This window comes from Pogoniulus pusillus, chromosome 11 (genome assembly GCF_015220805.1).
Source record: "Pogoniulus pusillus isolate bPogPus1 chromosome 11, bPogPus1.pri, whole genome shotgun sequence".
Taxonomy (NCBI): domain Eukaryota; kingdom Metazoa; phylum Chordata; class Aves; order Piciformes; family Lybiidae; genus Pogoniulus; species Pogoniulus pusillus.
The window spans coordinates 33,898,534-33,917,509 of NC_087274.1; the positions used below are offsets into that span (position 1 = coordinate 33,898,534).

General features: G+C 52.5%; 2 protein-coding genes across 3 annotated transcripts in view; one reads left to right on the forward strand and one right to left on the reverse strand.

Moving 5' to 3' along the window:
- The first annotated feature begins 2,158 nt into the window (after positions 1–2,158).
- FABP1 (fatty acid binding protein 1) lies at positions 2,159–5,150 on the forward strand. Its single transcript, XM_064151828.1, has 4 exons — positions 2,159–2,327; positions 3,215–3,387; positions 4,465–4,557; positions 5,034–5,150. Exons 1-4 carry the CDS (start codon positions 2,261–2,263, stop codon positions 5,082–5,084), a joined length of 384 nt encoding a protein of 127 aa, XP_064007898.1. The 5' UTR covers positions 2,159–2,260; the 3' UTR covers positions 5,085–5,150.
- Positions 5,151–7,084: 1,934 nt separating this feature from the next.
- The window catches only part of SMYD1 (SET and MYND domain containing 1), a 40,622-nt gene continuing 28,730 nt past the window's right edge, over positions 7,085–18,976 (reverse strand). For both annotated transcript variants that reach the window (XM_064151689.1, XM_064151688.1), the window contains 3 exons: positions 11,947–12,110; positions 9,992–10,160; positions 7,085–7,495 (listed from right to left, as the gene is read on the reverse strand). In XM_064151689.1, the coding sequence (XP_064007759.1) occupies positions 7,337–7,495; positions 9,992–10,160; positions 11,947–12,110 (492 nt within the window). In that variant the 3' untranslated portion in view covers positions 7,085–7,336. The remainder of the gene's footprint in view (positions 7,496–9,991; positions 10,161–11,946; positions 12,111–18,976) is intronic.

Here is an 18,976-nt window from a genome sequence, read left to right on the forward strand (position 1 = left end):
CCAACAGACCACCAGTGGCACCCCAACAGACCACCAGTGGCACCCCAACAGACCACCAGTGGCACTCCCAGCAGACCACCAGTGGCACCTCCACCGGACCACCGAGGGCAGACCACCACCAGACCACCAGAGCTGCACAGCACCCGAAGAACCTCTGACAGACCCCACAGGAGATCACCCCTGGGCCACACACCCGTCTCTCTCTCTCCCCTCCATCTGTGACTGAGGGTAATATGATCACAGCTTCTTTTCTTCCCTGCTCCTCCTTCTCTTCTCCATCGTTCTCTTTATCCCTCTCTCTCCCCCTTCTCTCTCTCTCCCTCTGTTTTGCCCAACCTTGTCCTTTAATAAACAGTTTCGTGCTGATCTGTGCTCTCGTTTGCACCCAAATGTCACAACACAGAATCCATAAGAACTGGTCTTGCTCCTCTGGACAGATACTGCTCACCTCTGTCCACCGGACCATCACAGCAGGTCACCGGGACCGTGGCAGCAGAGAGCAGAGGTGGACAGCAGTCCCAGGCTGAGCCCATGGGAACAGGATGGGCAGCTGCAGAAGGCTCTGCCAGCATCTGCAGAGAGGGAGGAGATGGACTCCCCATGCTCAGCCATGGTTGCACCTGAAGAAGAGGCCAGAGATGCCACGAGAAGGCAGTGGGTTGCAAATGGCACTGCTGCATCTGCCCACACCAGCCTCTCTTGGAGGCAAGGCCATAGTGATGGGCACTGAATCAACCTGCAGGCATCAGGATGGGCCTGTTCCAGCACAGGGATTGATCCTGAGTCCTGCTTTTTTCCCTGGAAGACACTTCCATGCCTGGCTTACACCAAAGCTCACCATTACAGAGGCCCACGAGGTGCTGCAGCAGGGGAGTCAGAACCTGCCAGTGCGCAGCTGCTGCTCCCAGGCCTGTGCCAAGGACCCAGCGGTGCACATCGAAAAGAAGAAACACCACAGGTCACAGGTGGCACTGGCCTGGAAGAGATGCCTCACAGGGCGTCTTGGCTGACCTCCTGCACTCAGCACAGACACCTCCAGCCAGAGCAGGCTGCACAGGGACACAGCCAGCCTGATCTTCAGTGGATCCAGGGATGGGACCTCAAGCACAGCCCTGGGCAGCCTGTGCCAGTGTCTCACCACCCTCACTGTGCAGAGCTTCCTCCTGATGTTGAATTTAACTCTGCCCTGCTCCAGCTCCAAACCACTGCCTCTCGTCCAATCCCCACAGGCCCTTCTGAACAGTCCCTCCCCAGCCTGCCTGCAGGTCCCCTTCAGGTACTGAAGTGCAGCTCTGAGGTCTCTCTGAAGCCTTCTCTTCTCCAGGCTCAACAGCCCAAACTCTCCCAGCCTGTCCCCACAACAGAGGTTCTCCAGACCTCTGAGCATCTCTGTGGCCTCCTCTGGACCCTCTCCAGCCTCTCCAGGTCCTTCATGTGCTGTGTTCCCAGAGCTGGAGGCAGTGCTGCAGGTGAGGACTGAGCAGGGCAGAGCAGAGGGGCAGAATCCCCTCCCTGTGCTGCTGCTCTGCCTGCTCTGGCTGCAGCCAGCACACAGCTGGCACAAAGGCACTGTGGAAGTGCTGCTTGAGGTCCCTGCTCTGGGTGTCCTGTGACTGACTCTGCTGATCTCTTCTTCCCCTCCTGGCTCCTGCATGCTGTTTGTTTGCTGGCGTGAGTGTGTGGTGTCTCACAGGGGAAAAGGGTAGGAGAACTGAAGCCTCTTCTTCCTTTCTGGTCTTGTGTTGGGGGTCCCAGAGCTGGCCCCAGCCCTGCAGGTGAGGTGGCCCCAGAGCAGAGCAGAGGGGCAGGATCCCCTCTCTCCATCTCTGCCCACCCTGCTTTGGATGCAGCCCAGGCTGCCCTTGGCACTCTGAGGGACACCATAACCTGCCACCACTTTCTCCTGGCCCAGATGTGTGCTTGCCCCCTGCCAGCTGATGAGGTGATCTGCCTCTCTGCCGCGGTAATTAATCTGTTTGCACTCTTGTGCCGTTATCAGCTGTTTATGGGTGCCACGTAGCTGCCTCCATAAAACGGGCTGTTGGGGTTTGTCCCTGCCCCCCCGGCTGCAAATCAAGGCCTGTACAGTGCAGAGCCATTTATCTGTCCTGGCCCCTGATCAGTTTGATGTTAATGTTTGAACAGAGCCATAAAAGAATTACATCACCTTACCCCTGCCCAGCGGCAGGGCACTATAAAGCGAGGCCGTGCCGCCCGGCGCAGCAGCCTCTCTTGTGCCCGAGCGCAGCGTCCTGCCGCCATGAGCTTCACCGGCAAGTACGAGCTCCAGTCCCAGGAGAACTTTGAGCCCTTCATGAAAGCCCTTGGTAAGTGCTGCCTGTGCCACTGCCGCCTCTGCCTTCTGCCGCTCCTGTGCCCGCGCCTGCCAGCTGCCCAGACAGCGCTCCCAGCCCCCGCGCTCTGCCCCCGCAGCCCCTGGGGGTAAGTGCATGTGCGTGGGGATGCGACCTCAGAGCGGGCGAGAGAGCATCTCTGCGCCACTGCCTGCTGGCCGGAGCTGAGGAGATGCTGGATGAGCCTGGACGGCGTGCAGGGCACCGGTGCCAGCAGGGCGGAGCGCTGCACGCATGCTCTGGGCTCAGCGGCACCCCGGTGGCTTGGGCTGCTGTGGATCTGCTCTGCCAGGCTTGAGGGTGAGCAGGACATCGCTCAGGCCGCCGCGGCGCTGCTCAGTGGTGCTGCTCAGAGGCTCCTCAGCTCCACGGCCACGGAGAGGTGGGCAGGGCTCGTCAGTGCTTGCTCGTGGATGTGCTTAGCTACATCCCCAGCAACGTCTGTGCCAGAGACCTGCTCCTCCGGGGATCTGCCCCGCCTGCCAGGGCAGCTTCAGCCTTTGGGAGAGGATTTTGGTGAGCTGGTTCTGAGCTCTCACAAACCACCTACCTGGTTCCCTCCTTCTGCCTCAGTTTGTTGCATTTTCTCTGCATACCTCCCAGAGAAGGAAGGAAAATTGAATTTTCAGTTTCTCTCTGGGCTTAGCCAAGGAGGAGGCTGCTCTGCAGCCAGCCTGAGAGATGCCCAGTTCCCATGCATGACCCAGGGCGACAGCATTTGCTGTCCCTTCTGCCCAGCAGACTCAGGGCCATCTGGTCCTTGGGGAGCCACCATTACTGGGAAGTTTTTCCACATGGGAATAGAAATCCTCCCAGCTGTGGGTCCCCAGGTCCACCTAACAACTCTTGCTCCTGGGCAGGACTTCCTGATGACCAGATCCAGAAGGGCAAGGACATCAAGAGCATCTCAGAGATTGTGCAGGACGGGAAGAAGTTCAAGATTACTGTGACCACTGGCTCCAAAGTGCTGAAAAATGAGTTCACCATCGGGGAGGAGTGCGATATGGAGCTGCTGACGGGAGAGAAAGTCAAGGTGAATCGTTGGCTTCTGCTCTGCCAGGCCTCGGGAGGCTCAAGGACATGAAGTTTCCTTTCCAGCCATCTCCTCTGTGCTTGAGCAAAAGGAGTGAGCAGGCCAAAGGGTTCAAACTGACACGGGGAAGAGCCCTGGGCAGTTCCCCGGCCTGCCTCTGTCTCTCGGGGCTGGCATGCACCACCTGATGTAATGGCAGGGGGCTAACTGCTGACCTCGGGCCTGCAGATGTGGCAGACACTGTCCTGCTCCCTGCAGGCCCTCAGCAAGTCTCCTAGGGACACCCTTCTGGAAATGTGTCCTCCTTGTGGAGTCACCTTCCTGAGAGCAAAGGACTCTGCAGTTCCCACTGCCCTGCTTGGCTCCTGGAAAGCAAGTTCCCAGCCAGCACTGCCGCAGCCTGGCGTTGCTAAAGCTGCCTGCAGAGCCAGACAGCAGAGAGCTGCAAGGCAGAGTCTTCAGAGCTCTCGTGGGGACGGGGGGAGATGCTTTGGTACACTTTCCTGACAGCAAAAGGTCTGAAAGATTTGAGGTGGGGAGTGGTTGACTTTCTCTCCTGTTGCTACATGAAACATATCCCCCCCTCAGTTTTGGTAACTCAGAGCTAGTGCAGGGCAGGCAGCCGCTCAGTCTCAGACCAACACAGCTCTCCTTCAAGTTTCAGCAGCTGGCAGCCTCTCTGGTCTGGGTGCTGCATGAGCAGGTGCTGAGAGAGCATCAGGGCTGCACAGAGGTACCAGCAGGGGCAGCCTTCCTTCTTCTGCCCCAGAATCCCTCTGTTGGTGTGATGCCAAGGCATGCCAGGGACCTAACGGTGTGGGAGCAGTGAGTGAGTCTCAGTGCGAAAGAGAGAGGCAGTGACACTGGGAGAGTCACATCCACGCAGAGGTCCCTTGCTGTGTTGTAGCCAGTCCCAGCACAATCCTCCCAGGAAGGGCAGAATCACCAGAGAGGCAGCTTGCTCCAAACAGCTTGCAGCGGGGATGGTAATGACTCAGTACAGAAGGGGAAGGACAAAGTCTAGGGGTCGAGATGTGCTCCAGCACTAACAGGAATGCCTCTGTCCTCTCCCACCAGGCTGTTGTTCAGATGGAGGGGAACAACAAGCTGGTGACAAGCTTGAAAGGGCTGAAGTCTGTCACCGAGCTCAATGGAGACACCATCACTCATGTAAGTGGAGAAGAGGAGCGTGGAGGCGTGGTGCAGGCAGCTGCCTCCGGGGGGCTGGCCCTAGAAAGCCTACAGAGACCCTCTGGAGGTGCTGGAGATGAGGATGTGCCTGCACTCAGGCTCCTCAGCCAGAGCTGATCAGCCAGCCAGGCTCTGAGAGCAGATTTCCATTACAGTCTGGTCCCCACAGTGCTCTTCCAAAGCCCAGCAGGCACTGCTGATCAAATCCTCGGCTAAGAAGGGCATGTTCTCAGCCACACAGTGCTGGAGCTGTGTGTCTGGGCCTGGCACTCCTCAAGAGATCAGCAGACTGCTCCCAGCTGAGGGATGCCAGATTGTCCCTGCTTGCTTTGAGGTAGTCATGAAGAAACCCAAAGCTTTAGCAGTTCAGTGCAGAGATAAACTGGAGAGAAGTCCTGCTTTGGTTTGCATGTCAGAGCCTGCAGCCAAGCTAACTCTCTGCATTTATTTTCCAGACAATGACCATGGGTGACCTGACCTACAAGAGAATCAGCAAGAGAATCTAGAAGCCCTGCACACAGCACTCACCTCACTGTGTAAAATGTCTCCATTAAAGCCAACTTTGTACTAAAGCCTCTCTATTGCCATCAGCTTCTTCACTGCTGCTCTGAGGAGCTGCCAGGCTGAGCACATTGGTGCAAGCCCTGCCAGAAACTGGGCAAGCAGCTGAGCCAGGGCTGTGCTGCTGTCAGGGGATGGAGCTGGGCTAGGTTGCAGTCTCAGAGCCACTGAGGCACCTGCTGGGATGTGTTCCATGCTGATGAGCACTCTCCCAGATCCTCCCTCCTTCCTGGGGACAGCTGCCTGCACCCCACCAGTGCTGTCCCACTGTGTCCTGCACCCACAGCTGCACTAGCTGTGTTGGGTGCACTGGGCAGGGGAAGGGCTCTGCTCCCTTTCCTTTCAAACGTGGCCAAAATGACCAAAGGGCAGGGCTAAAGGATGGGATAGTTGGGGTGGGCTGAAGGCAGTATCAGTGATCCTGCCTGGAAAGCTGCCTTGGGGAAGCCACCAGCATGGGGTGAGTTTGGGTGTCTCAACTACCATCCTCACCCTCACACCTCTGCAACAGGACCCAGCTCTGCAGGCTCTGGCCTCTCCATCCCCATCTCCTCCCCACCAGCAGGAGGGCATGGACAGTCTTTAGGAGCTGTGGGTGTGTCCCACCCAGAACTGCACAACCTCCTCCTGAGCAAGTACAGGCTGTGTCTCCTGGCAGGAGATGGGCACTGGCTGCTACGGGGTAGGTACAGAAGAGGCACCAAAGTCATCTCCCATTCTGTTGCTTGGTGCTGGAGGCTGTGTGGAGGTGTGGGGTTCTGCTGCACAGAGAGGAAACTTCTCTTAGCTGCCTTTTCCTGTGCTGGCATGACATCTGGGAATCATCACTGGGAAAAGGGCCCATGGCTGGTGTGAGAGCCTAGCTGGGATGAAGTTCTTACAACTGCTCAAAGCTGAAAATGAGTCCCTTCCCACCTCCTCCTGCAACCCCAGTATTGCCACCAGAACCCCAGTGTGTCCTCAAGAGCATCTCTCCCTTGCCTCCTCTCTCCTCAGGCTTTCATGTGACAGGGCAGCAGCAATCCTCTTGCTGAGAGCTGACCAGCATGGATTGCCACATCAGATGGGCACCTCGAAGACAAAGCAGGTGCTGAGCTATAGTGAACTCATCCCAGATGTGGAGAAACACCAGCAAAAGCTCTGAGAAAAGTCAAAGAGGAAAAGCTCTGATGCTGTTTTCTTGCTGCTCTGCTAAGGAGCAAGCAGGGGAACCTTAAACAAACCATCTTCATCTCCTGGCTGCCACTGAAGGTCTAGAGCAAACTAGTTGGGTTTGGAGATAGGCAGGCTGCAAAGGCCTGCTTTTATCCAAGCACTGCCTTAGCTCTGTGAGCTGTCCACTGGCAGCTTGCCCATGGACCTTCCCTTTTTAGCCCAGTGCAAGACTGATTAAGCCTCCCCAAGCTGGGAGGCAGGTGCTGAAGGGCATCAGAGCCACCAGCTCACCCTGAAGGTGAGCAAAGGTGAACTTTCCTGCCTGGAAACTATCTGTGCAGTCAGAGTAATCCACACAGCCAGTGCAAGTGGCCTCTGGTATCGACTCCTCACAGCCATCTGCTGCCATCACTGCAGCCATTTGCTGGCCTTAGCCAAGGAGACTCCTTTGCTCTGGTTAATTTATCCTCATGTAGGAATTCCGCCACTTGCAAGGTGCTGCCAGGCTGACGTTGCAGCAGTGCCAGCTGCGGAAGCGTTTTGCAGCACCAGAAACACACCACCTGTGGCTCTCATTCAGTCTCCACTCAGTGCCCACAGGCAGACATGACCCTTCTTGGAACCAGCTTCCCACTTGTGCCATCCCTTGGTCAAACGCCCATGGACATCACTGTGAAGAAATGATGTCACACAGGAACGTGATGGGAAAACAAAACCACTTAGGAAAGGATCAGTTGGAATTTAGCTGAGACTTCAGGGCTGCTAGAGAGAGAAAGAGGTCCCCAGCAAGAACAGAAATGGTTTTATAACAGGCTTTCTGGCTTTGATTTTTAATGCTAGTGGTAGCAAGAAAGATGGTGCTTCTGCCAAGATCTCTTCTGCTTTGCACCCTCAGAAGATGTCTCAGGACTCTCCCAGCAGGTCCATGCTGGGGCGGGGGCTGGTGCCGCTGGAAGCAAGGATATGTGGCAGCATTCCTAGTGCTCGGAGGTGCCACAGCTAATGTTATCCCACAGGCACAGATTTGGCTCAAGAGAGGGCTTTATTCCTTTTTGTGGAAGAGGCTTGGTGAGGTCTCATTGCTGGGTTCAGGCATGACTTGAATCTTTTGGTTCTTGAGGGCAGCCTCTCTCATCTTGTAGTACATGAACTCATTCTGCTGGAACATGCGCAGCTCCATCTCGGTCTGGACACGCATGACCTGAGGGGCACAGCAGGGCACACGGGCTGGGAGGCAGGGCATCTCCCAGGGAGCAAACAGTGGGCACTGTCCTAGCCCATGTCATGACATGCACCTGACTCTAGGTGCCCCATTAGCAGGACACACAGATCCAGTTGCATTCTCAGACCTGGCAGCCTGTGAAGTGTGAAGCTGAAGAAGCCCTTCCTTCACCCACCTCTTCCACAGGCTGCTGGGGAGCTCATTCTGCCAGACCTGGCAAAGGACCTAGAGGTGATGCCATGCAGAGCCAGGAACCGAGTGCACTTCCCACCCACAGCTTGGCCTTAGGTGAGGCCCATCATCAGGAAGCAGAGGAGGAGTGCAATGTTATTCCCGTTTCAGCCATGCCACACCACAGCTGCACCTCCTGCATCCCAGGACTCAGCAGGAGCAGTCATTCCCAGAGCTGCACTTCAGCAAAGGCTCAGGAGAGAACTTAGGAAATCCTTTGCAGCTGCCTGTGAGCTGATTCAGCCCTTGAGAGCACAGGGATGAGCATGTGCCAGTGTCTGTTCTTTTCCTCCACAGGAGGTGGGAAGGGAGATAAATGGAGGCGCTGGGCTCACTCTCTGGCATCCACAGGGAAGCAGTCAGCAGCCAGCCTGGCCTTAGGCACAAGGTAGTGGTGACTGGAAACTGCACTAATACAGGTTAGAGCTCTGCCACAGTGGGGACTGAGTTGGCAGTAAAAGATTTCATTCACAGAGTCACAGCTGGCATTGGGTTAGAAGGGAGCCTCTAAAGGCATCTTGTCCAACCCCCTGCAGGCTGCACAGGGACACAGCCAGCCTGAGCTTCAATGTCTCCAGGGACAGAGCCTCAAGCACAGCCCTGGGCAGCCTGTGCCAGTGTCTCACCAGCCTCACTGTGCACAACTTCCTCCTCGTGCCCGACCTCACTGCTCTGCTCCAGTTCCAAACCATTGCCTCTCATCCTATCCCCAGAGGCCCTTCTGAACAGTCCCTCCCCAGCCTTCCTTTTGCACTTTGTTAATAAAGGAAGATTCTGTAAAGCCAAGAGGCCACATCAGATGAGTTAAAGCAATGACAGATCCCCCCTGCAACTGTACAGAGTCCACCACAGCTGAGCAGATGTAACCCCTGGGACCTGCAGCTCTCAGCCCTAAGCTCGGCAATGCACCTGGTGGTCACCATGCAGCTTAGAGGGACGAGGGGCTGGGGGAAAAAGAGCAATGGGCAGCAGTAAAGAAAAACACTTGGTAAACTGGAAGCATGCACCATAAGGAAATGGAATAGTCAGGCTGTGATGCCATCCACCTGAGAGCAGAAATTGGGCTGTGTGAAGAATGGGAGACTCTGGCCTTGGACACAGCAGTGCCAAAGCTTTAGGGCCTCAGAGGCCACTTTCAGTGCATGACCTGGTGCAGGAGAAAAGTATTCCTCCAGCTGGGGGCCAGTACCAGGGCATGTACTGGGACCAGGTCTGTCTAACATCTTCATCAGTGATCTGAATGAGGGGATTGAGGCCACCACAGTCAGTCTGCAGGTGGCAACAAGCTGGGTGGCAGTGGTGATGTGCTGGAGGGAGGCTCTGCAGAGGCACCTGGACAGGTTGGATCCATAAGCTGAGGTCAGTGGGATGAGATTCAGCAAGACCAGAGCTGGCTCCTGCACTTTGGTCACAACAAGCCCATGAACACTTCAGGCTTGGGGCAGAGTGGCTGGAAACTGCCCAGCAGAAAAGGATCTGGGGGTGTTGGGTGACAGCTGCCGAACATGAGGTGCTGTGTGCCCAGTGACCAAGGCCACCTGCACCCTGGCCTGGCTCAACAGCAGTGTGTCCAGCAGGAGCAGGGCAGTGAGGGTGCCCCTATACTGGGCACTGATGAGGCCACAGCTTGAGCACTGGGCTCAGTGCTGGGGTCCACTGTGTAGGAAAGACATTGAGGTGCTGGAGGTGTCCGGGGAAGGGCAACAAGGCCAGTGAGGTTGGGAGGCTGTCATACAAGGAGCAGCTGAGGGAGCTGAGGCTGTTTATCTGGAGGACAGGAGGCTGAGGGAAGGCCTCACTGCTCTCTACAGCTCCTTGACAGGACGCTGCAGTGAGGCCAGCATTGGTCTCTTCTCCCTAGTAACAAGTGACAGGACAAGAGGAAATGTGCTGCAGCTGTACCAGGTTGGAGATTAGGAAAATGTCTTTGCTGCAGTAGTGGTCAGGGACTGGCACAGGCTGCCCAGGGAGGGGTCCCCATCCCTGGAGGTGTGTAAGAAGCTGCAGGTGTGGTGCTTCAAAACATGGTTTAGAGGCCATGGTAGGTGGATTACAGTTGTAGAGTTGGACTCAATGACCTTTAAAGGTCTCTTCCACCCTCGATGATTCTCTGCTCTGCAGAGGGTGCCCCAGCAGCAGCAGTGCTCCTCCAGCTCTCATCTCTCCCAGAGGCAGTGTTTCTGCAGCTGGAATGCAAGTTTTAGCAGACAGACAGACAGCAGAGACGAGAGAGAAGTCACCTACCTCCAGATCTTTGGTGATGGGGTGGGAAGGCCCATGGGTTATCAGGAGGATGGCATAGGCTTTACAGATCAGCCCGTGCCCGGCTTCAATGAGCCCGGCGTGCCAGTGAGTCACCCCTGCCCGCATCACGGCCATGCCCAGCTGGGCGTTGTTGGGATGGTATATTTTCCTGGAAAAACATTGGGGAATTTTAGCTCAGGAAAGCTTTGGGATCCCAACTGCTTGTCAGTGAGGTGAGATTTTTGGCAAGGAGCAGATTGTTCGCTCCAGAGGGTGCTGCATTCAGTGCCACTGAACCAAGCAGCCCTGCCCGGAAAGGGGCAGGCATGGGTGACACAAGGACATGAGCCACAGTAGGGCACCAGCTGTTGTGAAAGAAGGTGAACAACCTGTGGACAGTGGAAGTTGGACACCTGGAGTGGAGTATGCCAGGCTCTGTCATTCCATGTTATTTTAGCACAAACAAACCCCAGATCTGAGCCTGCAGCCCAGATGGCACCAACTTAACTGCCGCTGCTGTGCCTACATTGAGACTGCAACAGCCACCAGTGCCTCGAGCAGAGTGAGCAGAGAAACAGGCTCCAGAAACTCCAGAAATGCTCATCTCCCCCCCAGGAGACACATCCCTGCCTCTGGGGACACAGATCGCTCTCCTATGGTCAGTACTCAAGGTGGGAAAAACAAAACTTGGCCTCTACTTCCAACTTCAGAGTCTGCTTGGACTTACCCAAACCCCTGCCTCCAAGACAGCACCTTGAGCTGGCAGCCCTTGAAGCAAGGAAGGGAGGTGCTGCAGCTCCTGTTCTGGACTGAAAAGCAGAGGGACAGGCAGGGCAGGCAATTTGCTCTGTCATTCAACCAGCTCAGTGGCAGAGCTGGGATGTGGCTTGTCAGGCCTGCAAGGCAGGGAGGTGACTCTGTCACCCCTGTGAAAAAGAACAAAATATCCACGGGCTTTTGGGGTAAAATTGGCCAAAAGGGAAGTAATGAGCACGTTCTCAGCAGGAGGCTGCAGGGGTTGGCGAGCTGGGCTCGCTCTCTCCTCCAGGGTTTCCATCACTTTGCAGTCAGTTTTTTCTCTTTTGCCCTGCAGGACAGCCTCGGTAATGCTGAAGTGCTTCAGCTGGAGCCTTGCCCTGCACCTGGGTGAACTGAGCCTGAATTCATTTATCCTTACTGAGCTTCTACTACAGAACCTGTGTCAGCCCAGACTAAACTCCATGTATTAATCAGGAGGGAAGGGAGCAGAGGAACCTGAGGGCTGCCCTCAGTGCTGTGCGAAAGATCTGCAGGGCAGTGTCAGGAAGACGCAGCCAGGCTCTGCCCAGGGGTGGCCAAGGGCAGCCCAAGGGGCACTGGGGGCAAGCTGGAGCAGAGGAGGTGCCAGGGAACAGGAGGGGAAACTTTGTGCCTGTGAGGGTGCTGGATCCTGGAGCAGGCTGCCCAGAGAGGTTGTGGAGTCTCCTTCTCTGGAACCTTTTCAAACTCCCCTGGATGTGCTCCTGTGTGCCCTGCCCTGGGTGCTCCTGCTCTGGTAGGGGCTTGGACTGGATTTGCTCTGCAGGGCCCTTCCAAGCCCTAACGTTCTGTGGTTCTCTGATACCTTAAGTAGCAGCCACTGGACATGGTTTCTCCTTACTCTGCAACTTCTCCTGCCTGCAGTGGTGACAGCCTCTCTGTCCTGCACCCAGGCTGGCTCTGCTACCAGGGCAGCCCTTAAGGTGCTGGTCAGACACAACAAAGAGGCTAACCAAAGCTGTACCCAAACAGTCTGTCTGTTGCAGTTCAGTAACTCGAGATGTTTGGGAACTGTTGTGCATTTCAGAAGGGATCCCTTTCTACCTGGTGACACAATCAGTTCCCAGTCTGAATGCCAGCACGGATGGGAGCAAATGATTCCTAGTGCGTGGCACTGCAGAAGCACAGAGCCTGCCAGCAACAAGGCACAGACGTACAGGTAGCCATCCACCATCCTCTTGGCGTAGTCTGCTGCTTCCTCAAACATCTGGAGGTAGGAGAGCACCTCGGAGGCAATGCTCAGGATCCTCAGGAGGTAGATGTTTGTGTCCCCCAGCACAGGCTCCTGCTTCTTCAGGCACTCCCGGCACAGCTTCACGACCTGCACCGGGAGGAGGAGAGAAGGAGAGCAAGTCAGCTTCACAGCCCTGGGTGTTCCGTGGCCTGCACCAGTCCTAGATGTGAGAAATATATATTTGATCTGATCAATTCGTGGCAAGAGGCCCGAGACAGGGAGGAAGGGAGGGGGTTTGAATGGAGCTGCACTCCTCCTTGCACAACCATCACAAAAGCTTAAGATAACAGCAATAAATAATTAGAAGCTAGAAAGCTTGGTGGAGGAGTGAGGCAGGTGGAAGAGACAGCCTTTGGCATGAGCAGAGGACTAGTTTGGAGTTCATGGAGCGGACACTTGAGGAAGATCCCTTACTTCATCACTGAAGACCCCTTACTTCATCCCACCGAGTAAAAAGAGACATGTGTGGAAGAGACACCTGCCATTCTTGGAACTGATAAGCAAAACCCAACCTGTTCTTAGAATTAGTGATGAATCTGTAATAGAATAGGATACAAAAAGAGAACACTGCAAACAAAAGGTGTGTGTGAGGGCAGAGCAGAGCCTCCCTGCGCACCCAGGCCTGTGCATTGCTTGATTCCTGCAGCTCTATTAAAGCCTTACCTTGCATGAACGCAAGTTTATGCCTGTTATTTATGACAGCTTGGGGGCTCATCCAGGATATCACCAGACCCTGGAGGTTCACCTAGGCAGGGGCGCCCCCACCGCTTGGTGGCTGCTGGGGAGGGCCGGTCGGGGCTGGTGGTACCCTGAACCCAGCCGGAATCAACCAATCCATCTTTTTGAGCTCCCTGATGAGGCTGCAGCCATTTATAGACCTTAATTCTGTGCGCACAGACCCGAGCCAAGACGACAGAGTCGTGAGTGCTGTGGAAGCCGTTCGGTTGGGTGGGATTCGACTGCCTGGTGTGAAAGAGCCTGTTTGAGACGGAGTCTGACTCCGAAGCGAGTGCGGAGGTCCGATAAGCTGCGGTTCCAAACTCCCGCGAGGGACTTGGCCGGTGAAGGACCAAAGCGATTCCTATAGGAGTCATGGGTGGGTTAAAAGAGGGTCCTTTAACCCCCTGCAAGAGGCTCTTTCAGGCAGTCAGGAAAGATGGGTCAAACTAAGTTGAGGACCCGAGACCCTAACAAAGGGAGCGAAACAAAGCTACCAGATACTCCCCCAGAAAGCCCGTTGGGATTAATGATTGAGTATTGGAATGATAGGGGCCCCAGAAAGGGAAAACAAAAACAAAATTAGTCCATTATTGTATGAGAATATGGCCAAAGGAACCAACATGGCCACATGTGTATTGGCCTATGTTTGGGTCTTTTGAGGACTGGGTTTGTCAAGCCCTGATAGAATATGTGGGCAACAAAAAAATGTTAAGCCCAGAGGAGGGTGAATATGCTGAGCTCTGGGAACTATCAGCAGAAAGAAAAGTTACAGCACTGTATGCTCTAACAGCAGAAGGAGGAGGGAGGGAGAAAAGGGAGGAATGGGAGCCCTTACATAACTTACCGCCTGCCTCAGCCCCCCCTCTCCCCCTTACCGCCGCTGCTGCCTCAGCCCCCCCTCTCCCCCTCGCTGCCGCTGCTGCTTCAGCCTCCCTGCCGCTTCTGCAGGAAAATCAACCCCCAGCTGCAAGAACGAGGAGCAGGACAAGGGAGAACGTAGGGGCTGACCTGTATCCCCTAAGGGAAGTCCCTCTGGGGGGCAATCAAGGAGGGACAGGATTCGTGGCCGTACCATTGACCACGACTGATGTAAGAAATTTTAAGAAGGAAATGGGAACGTTACTGGATGATCCCTTAGCAGTGGCTGAGAGACTAGACCAATTTTTAGGTGACAGCACACATACGTGGGAGGAAATACAGACAATTTTGGGTATCCTATTTACTGTTGAAGAAAGGGGAATGATCAGACAAGCTGGAATGAGAATATGGGAACACCAGAATCAGAATGGGCCCCCCGGAGATCAGAAATGGCCAAATGTGGATCCCCATTGGCATCATCAGCAACCCCTTGGAAGGCAGAATATGAGAGACCTAAGAACCCTAATAATACAAGGAATAAAGGAAGCAGTCCCCCGAGGACAGAATATAAACAAGGCCTTTGAGGAAGAACAAGGAAAAGATGAGTCTCCCACATTATGGATGGAAAGGCTGAGAAAGAGTTTACAAATGTACTCAGGAATAGATCCTAATTCAGTGGCAGGGGTTACTCTCCAAAGGACACAATTTGTGGCTAAAGCCTGGGAAGACATTAGAAGGAAACTTGAAAAATTGGAAAACTGGCAGGAAAACTGGCAAAAGAGTTACTTAGAGAAGCCCAGAAAGTGTATGTCTGAAGGGATGCAGAAAAACAGAAAGCAAAAGCTAAGATCCTTGTAGCAGCAGTAAGGGAGAGTCAGAAAGTACAAACTACAACTAAAGAATTAAAAGGGATGGGGCCCAAGAGGCCTCTGGAGAATCAGGGTGCCAAAGAAAGAGAACCTCCTGTGTGTTATTATTGCAATAAGAAGGGACATAGCCAAAAATATTGCCGTAAAAGGACACAGGATGAGAAATTATTTAAGGAAGACTAAGGGAGTCAGGGGCTGTATCTTTTGGGGACCCCTCCATCTACTGAGCCCTTGATAAAATTATTAATAGGTCCCCATAAGGAGGAAGTGGAATTTTTAGTGGACACAGGAGCTGAGAGAACCACTATTAAAAAACTCCCACCAGGAGTACAAAAAGGGAAGAATCACACAATGGGTATAGGAGCTAAAGGAGAACCATTTAAAGTACCTGTTTTAAAGGAAGCAGAAATAGAAGCAGAGGATAAAATTTGTCTAAGCGATTTGTTATTATTGCCAGAGGCAGAGCATAACATACTGGGACGAGATTTAATCTTGAAACTAAAACTGGGGATTCAGAGTGAGGGAAATAAATTACAGGTGAGGATGTGCACCCTAAAGCAAAGGGATGAAGAACATGGAGCAGGGAGGTCATTCTGCCCCTGTACTCTGCACTGGTCAGACCACACCTCGAGTACTGCGTTCAGTTCTGGGCCCCCCAGTTTAGGAGGGACATTGAGATGCTCGAGCGTGTCCAGAGAAGGGCGACGAGGCTGGGGAGAGGCCTTGAGCACAGCCCTACGAGGAGAGGCTGAGGGAGCTGGGGTTGTTTAGCCTGGAGAAGAGGAGGCTCAGGGGTGACCTTATTGCTGTCTACAACTACCTGAAGGGTGGTTGTGGCCAGGGGGAGGTTGCTCTCTTCTCTCAGGTGGCCAGCACCAGAACGAGAGGACACAGCCTCAGGCTGCGCCAGGGGAGGTTTAGGCTGGAGGTGAGGAGAAAGTTCTTCCCTGAGAGAGTCATTGGGCACTGGAATGGGCTGCCCGGGGAGGTGGTGGAGTCGTCGTCCCTGGGGCAGTTCAAGGCAAGGTTGGATGTGGCACTTGGTGCCATGGTCTAGCCTTGGGCACTGTGGTAAAGGGTTGGACTTGATGATCTGTGAGGTCTCTTCCAACCTTGGTGATACTGTGATACTGTGATACTGTAACATGTAAACCCATCCGTGTGGTCTGATGGTCAGGAGATGGGGAAAATAGAAATGGATCCCATCGAGATACACAGAAGGGATTCTCAATGTCCAATCAGGATAAAACAATATCCAATTTCTCAGGAGGGACGTAAAGGACTCAAACCAATTGTAGACAGATTGTTACAACAGGGGCACTTAGAACCTTGTATGTCCCCACATAACACACCCATCTTACCAGTTAAGAAGCCAGATGGCTCCTTTAGGATGGTACAGGATCTCAGAGCAGTAAATCAGAGAACAGTCACTAAATTTCCTGTGGTAGCAAACCCTCATACCCTACTAAACAATTTACCTCCAGAATTTCAGTGTTACAGTGTAATAGACCTAAAGGATGCCCTCTGGGCTTGCCCACTAAAGGAAGAATCACGGGATTACTTTGGCTTTGATTGGGAAGATCCAGAGACAGGGAGAAGGCAACAGTTAAGGTGGACAGTATTACCTCAGGGATTTACAGAATCCCCCAACTTATTTGGTCAGACATTGGAGAAGCTATTAGAACATCTGGTGTTTCCAGAAGGGATAAAAATGCTGCAGTATGTGGATGACTTATTGATAGCAGGAAAAACTGAAGAGGTAGTCTGAGAAGACACCATACAGACTCTACATTTTTTAGGAGCAAAAGGACTTAAGGTATCAAAACCAAAGCTACAAATTGTGGAACAAGAAGTAAAGTATTTAGGACACTGGTTGAGCAAAGGGGAAAAGAAACTAGACCCTGAAAGAATATCTGGGATCTTGGGGATGAAGACTCCAGAAAATAAGAAGGAAGTCAGAGCGTTATTGGGACTCCTTGGATATTGTAGACAATGGATAGAAGGATATAGCGAAAGGGTAACATTTCTATATGAAAAACTCACCCATGAATGTCCCAGGTCGACTCAAGAAGATGAGCAGAGGTTGAGTGACCTTAAAAATGTTTTATTGCAAGCCCCCATTTTGAGCTTACCAGATTTGGGAAGGCCTTTTTATTTGTTTGCAAATATTTCAAACCAAACAGCTTATGGGGAACTGGCTCAAGATTGGGCAGGGAGCAAGAAACCAGTGGCATATTGTTCACAATGATTGGACCCAGTAAGCAGAGGATGGCCAGCTTGCCTTCAAGCCTTGGTGGCCACAGCTTTATTAATTGAGGAAGCAAGAAGAATAACCCTACCTGCTCCACTGACAGTTTACATCCCCCACAATGTGAGGGGAGGGTTACAACAGAAAGCAGAGAGATGGCTCACAGACAGCCGAGTACTGAATATGAAGCCATAATCATTGACTCTCCGAGTTTGGAATGAAAGATAAGAGCTGCCCAGAATCCTGCTCAATTCTTTTATGGGAAACCCCAAGACAGTTTGGAACATGACTGTATAAGGGTTATAAAAACTCAGACGAAGGTCAGACCAGACCTTCAGGAGAGTGAATTAGATAAAGGGGGAAAATTGTTTGTGGATGGATCCTCTGGAGTTATAGAAGGGAAATGGAAATCAGGAGATGTGATAATTAATGGGGAGTTAGAGCCAGTGGAATCAGGGTCCCTAAATCCGCCATGGCCAGCCCAGGCCTGTGAGTTGTATGCCCTTTACAGGGCTCTTAAATTATTAAAGGACAAAACAGGAACCATCTACACAGACTCTAAATATGCCTGTGGAGTGGTGCATACATCTGGGAAAATATGGGAAGAAAGATGACTCCTAAATACCCAAGGGAAAGGATTGATCCATCAAGAATTGAAAACCCTGATATTAAAGGAATTAAGGGGACCAAAGGAGGTTGCTGTAGCACATATAAAGGGACACCAGCAAGGATTTGATTTATGAGTTTGGGTAAACAACAGGGCTGATAGAGAGGCCCAAAAGGCTGCAGTTCAAGGTGAAGACAGCCCTTGTAAGACCTATACACTTCACCAAGAACAGGAAATTAACACATTTATGGGGAAAAAGTTTCCAGGGGAAGAGGAGGATAAGATCAAGAAGATGGGAGCGGAGTCTAAAGATGGGAAGTGGCAGCTCCCGGACGGGAGGGAGATTCTGCCCAAGGCATGCAGCCAACAAATTCTTCAAAGACTGCATAATCAGACTCACTGGGGAACCAAAGCATGAGGAGAGCAGCTCCTGAAACAGCCTGGGTGTGTAGGGATATACGATATAGCAAACCAGATCACACAGGGATGGCTGGTCTGTAAAAGGGTAAACAAGGCAGCATTTAAGCAAGAAGCTCGGGGAGGGAGAAAAACAGCATCTCGACCATTCGAACGAGTGCAGAGAGATCTTACAGAATTCCCTAAAGCAGGAAGGATAAAATATTTATTAGTCATAGTAGATCACCTAACCCAATGGGTGAAAGCTTACCCAGTGAGCAGAGCAACTGCACATATGGTGGTAAAGGTACTATTGGAAAATACAATACCAAGGTATGGAATAGTGGAACACATTGATTCAGATCGAGGGACACATTTCACTTCAAAAATAATCAGGAAACTATCAGAAATCTTAGGTATTTCATGGGAATAGCACACTCCATGGCACCCCCAGAGCTCAGGGAAAGTTGAACGAATGAGTCAAACACTAAAACAACAATTAGCAAAATTAATGTTGGAAACTCAATTCTCATGGGTTAAATGTCTGCCTATAGCATTGTTAAACCTAAGGACAAAGCTGCATAGCAGCACGGGACTTTCCCCCTACGAAATGCTCTAGGGAATGCCGTATTTGGCCGGGATGCCCACAGGTAACAAATTGATAGAGGACAAGAGCATCCAGAAATGTATGATAGACATCTCCAAAAGGCAACAAGAATTGCGGGAGATGGGGATGCTGGATCAAACTCCACCTCTGGGGTTTGCAATCCATAAAATTAAACCTGGCGATAAGGTACTGATAAAGACTTGGAAAGAAGAAACTTTGTTACCCATGTGGGAAGGCCCTTTTCTTGCGTTGCTCACCACAGAAACGGCCACCAGCACAGCAGAAAGAGGGTGGGCGCACGCCCCGCGAGTGAAAGCACCTGTCCAGGAGTGGCAAGTGACTACGGACCCGGGAAAATCAAAAGTGACACTAAGGAGGCAATAAGATAAGCACTGGTGGAATTTCTAAACACTTATCACTCCTGGGGGATTAACTGGGACTTCAGAACCAATATTCAAAACTGACAACAGGTGTTGAAATTGTTAAAAAAAACAAGAAGGATTTTTTAGTGGGGAAAATTGGAGGATTTGTTTTGTTTGGTTTGGTTTAGGTTTTTGTGTTGTTTGTTTGGTTTTGTTGTTTGGTTGTTTGGTTAAAGATTTTATTTTTTAATTTGAGACACATATTCCAAGAAAAGTAAAAGGGCAG

Excerpts from the sequence above, each read along its gene's own strand:
- FABP1 (XM_064151828.1), top strand. The coding sequence starts at position 2,261 with ATGAGCTTCACCGGCAAGTACGAGCTCCAGTCCCAGGAGAACTTTGAG. Across the intron at positions 2,328-3,214 it reads GCCCTTCATGAAAGCCCTTG|GACTTCCTGATGACCAGATC; the intron begins GTAAGTGCTGCC and ends GCTCCTGGGCAG. Across the intron at positions 4,558-5,033 it reads ATGGAGACACCATCACTCAT|ACAATGACCATGGGTGACCT; the intron begins GTAAGTGGAGAA and ends TTTATTTTCCAG.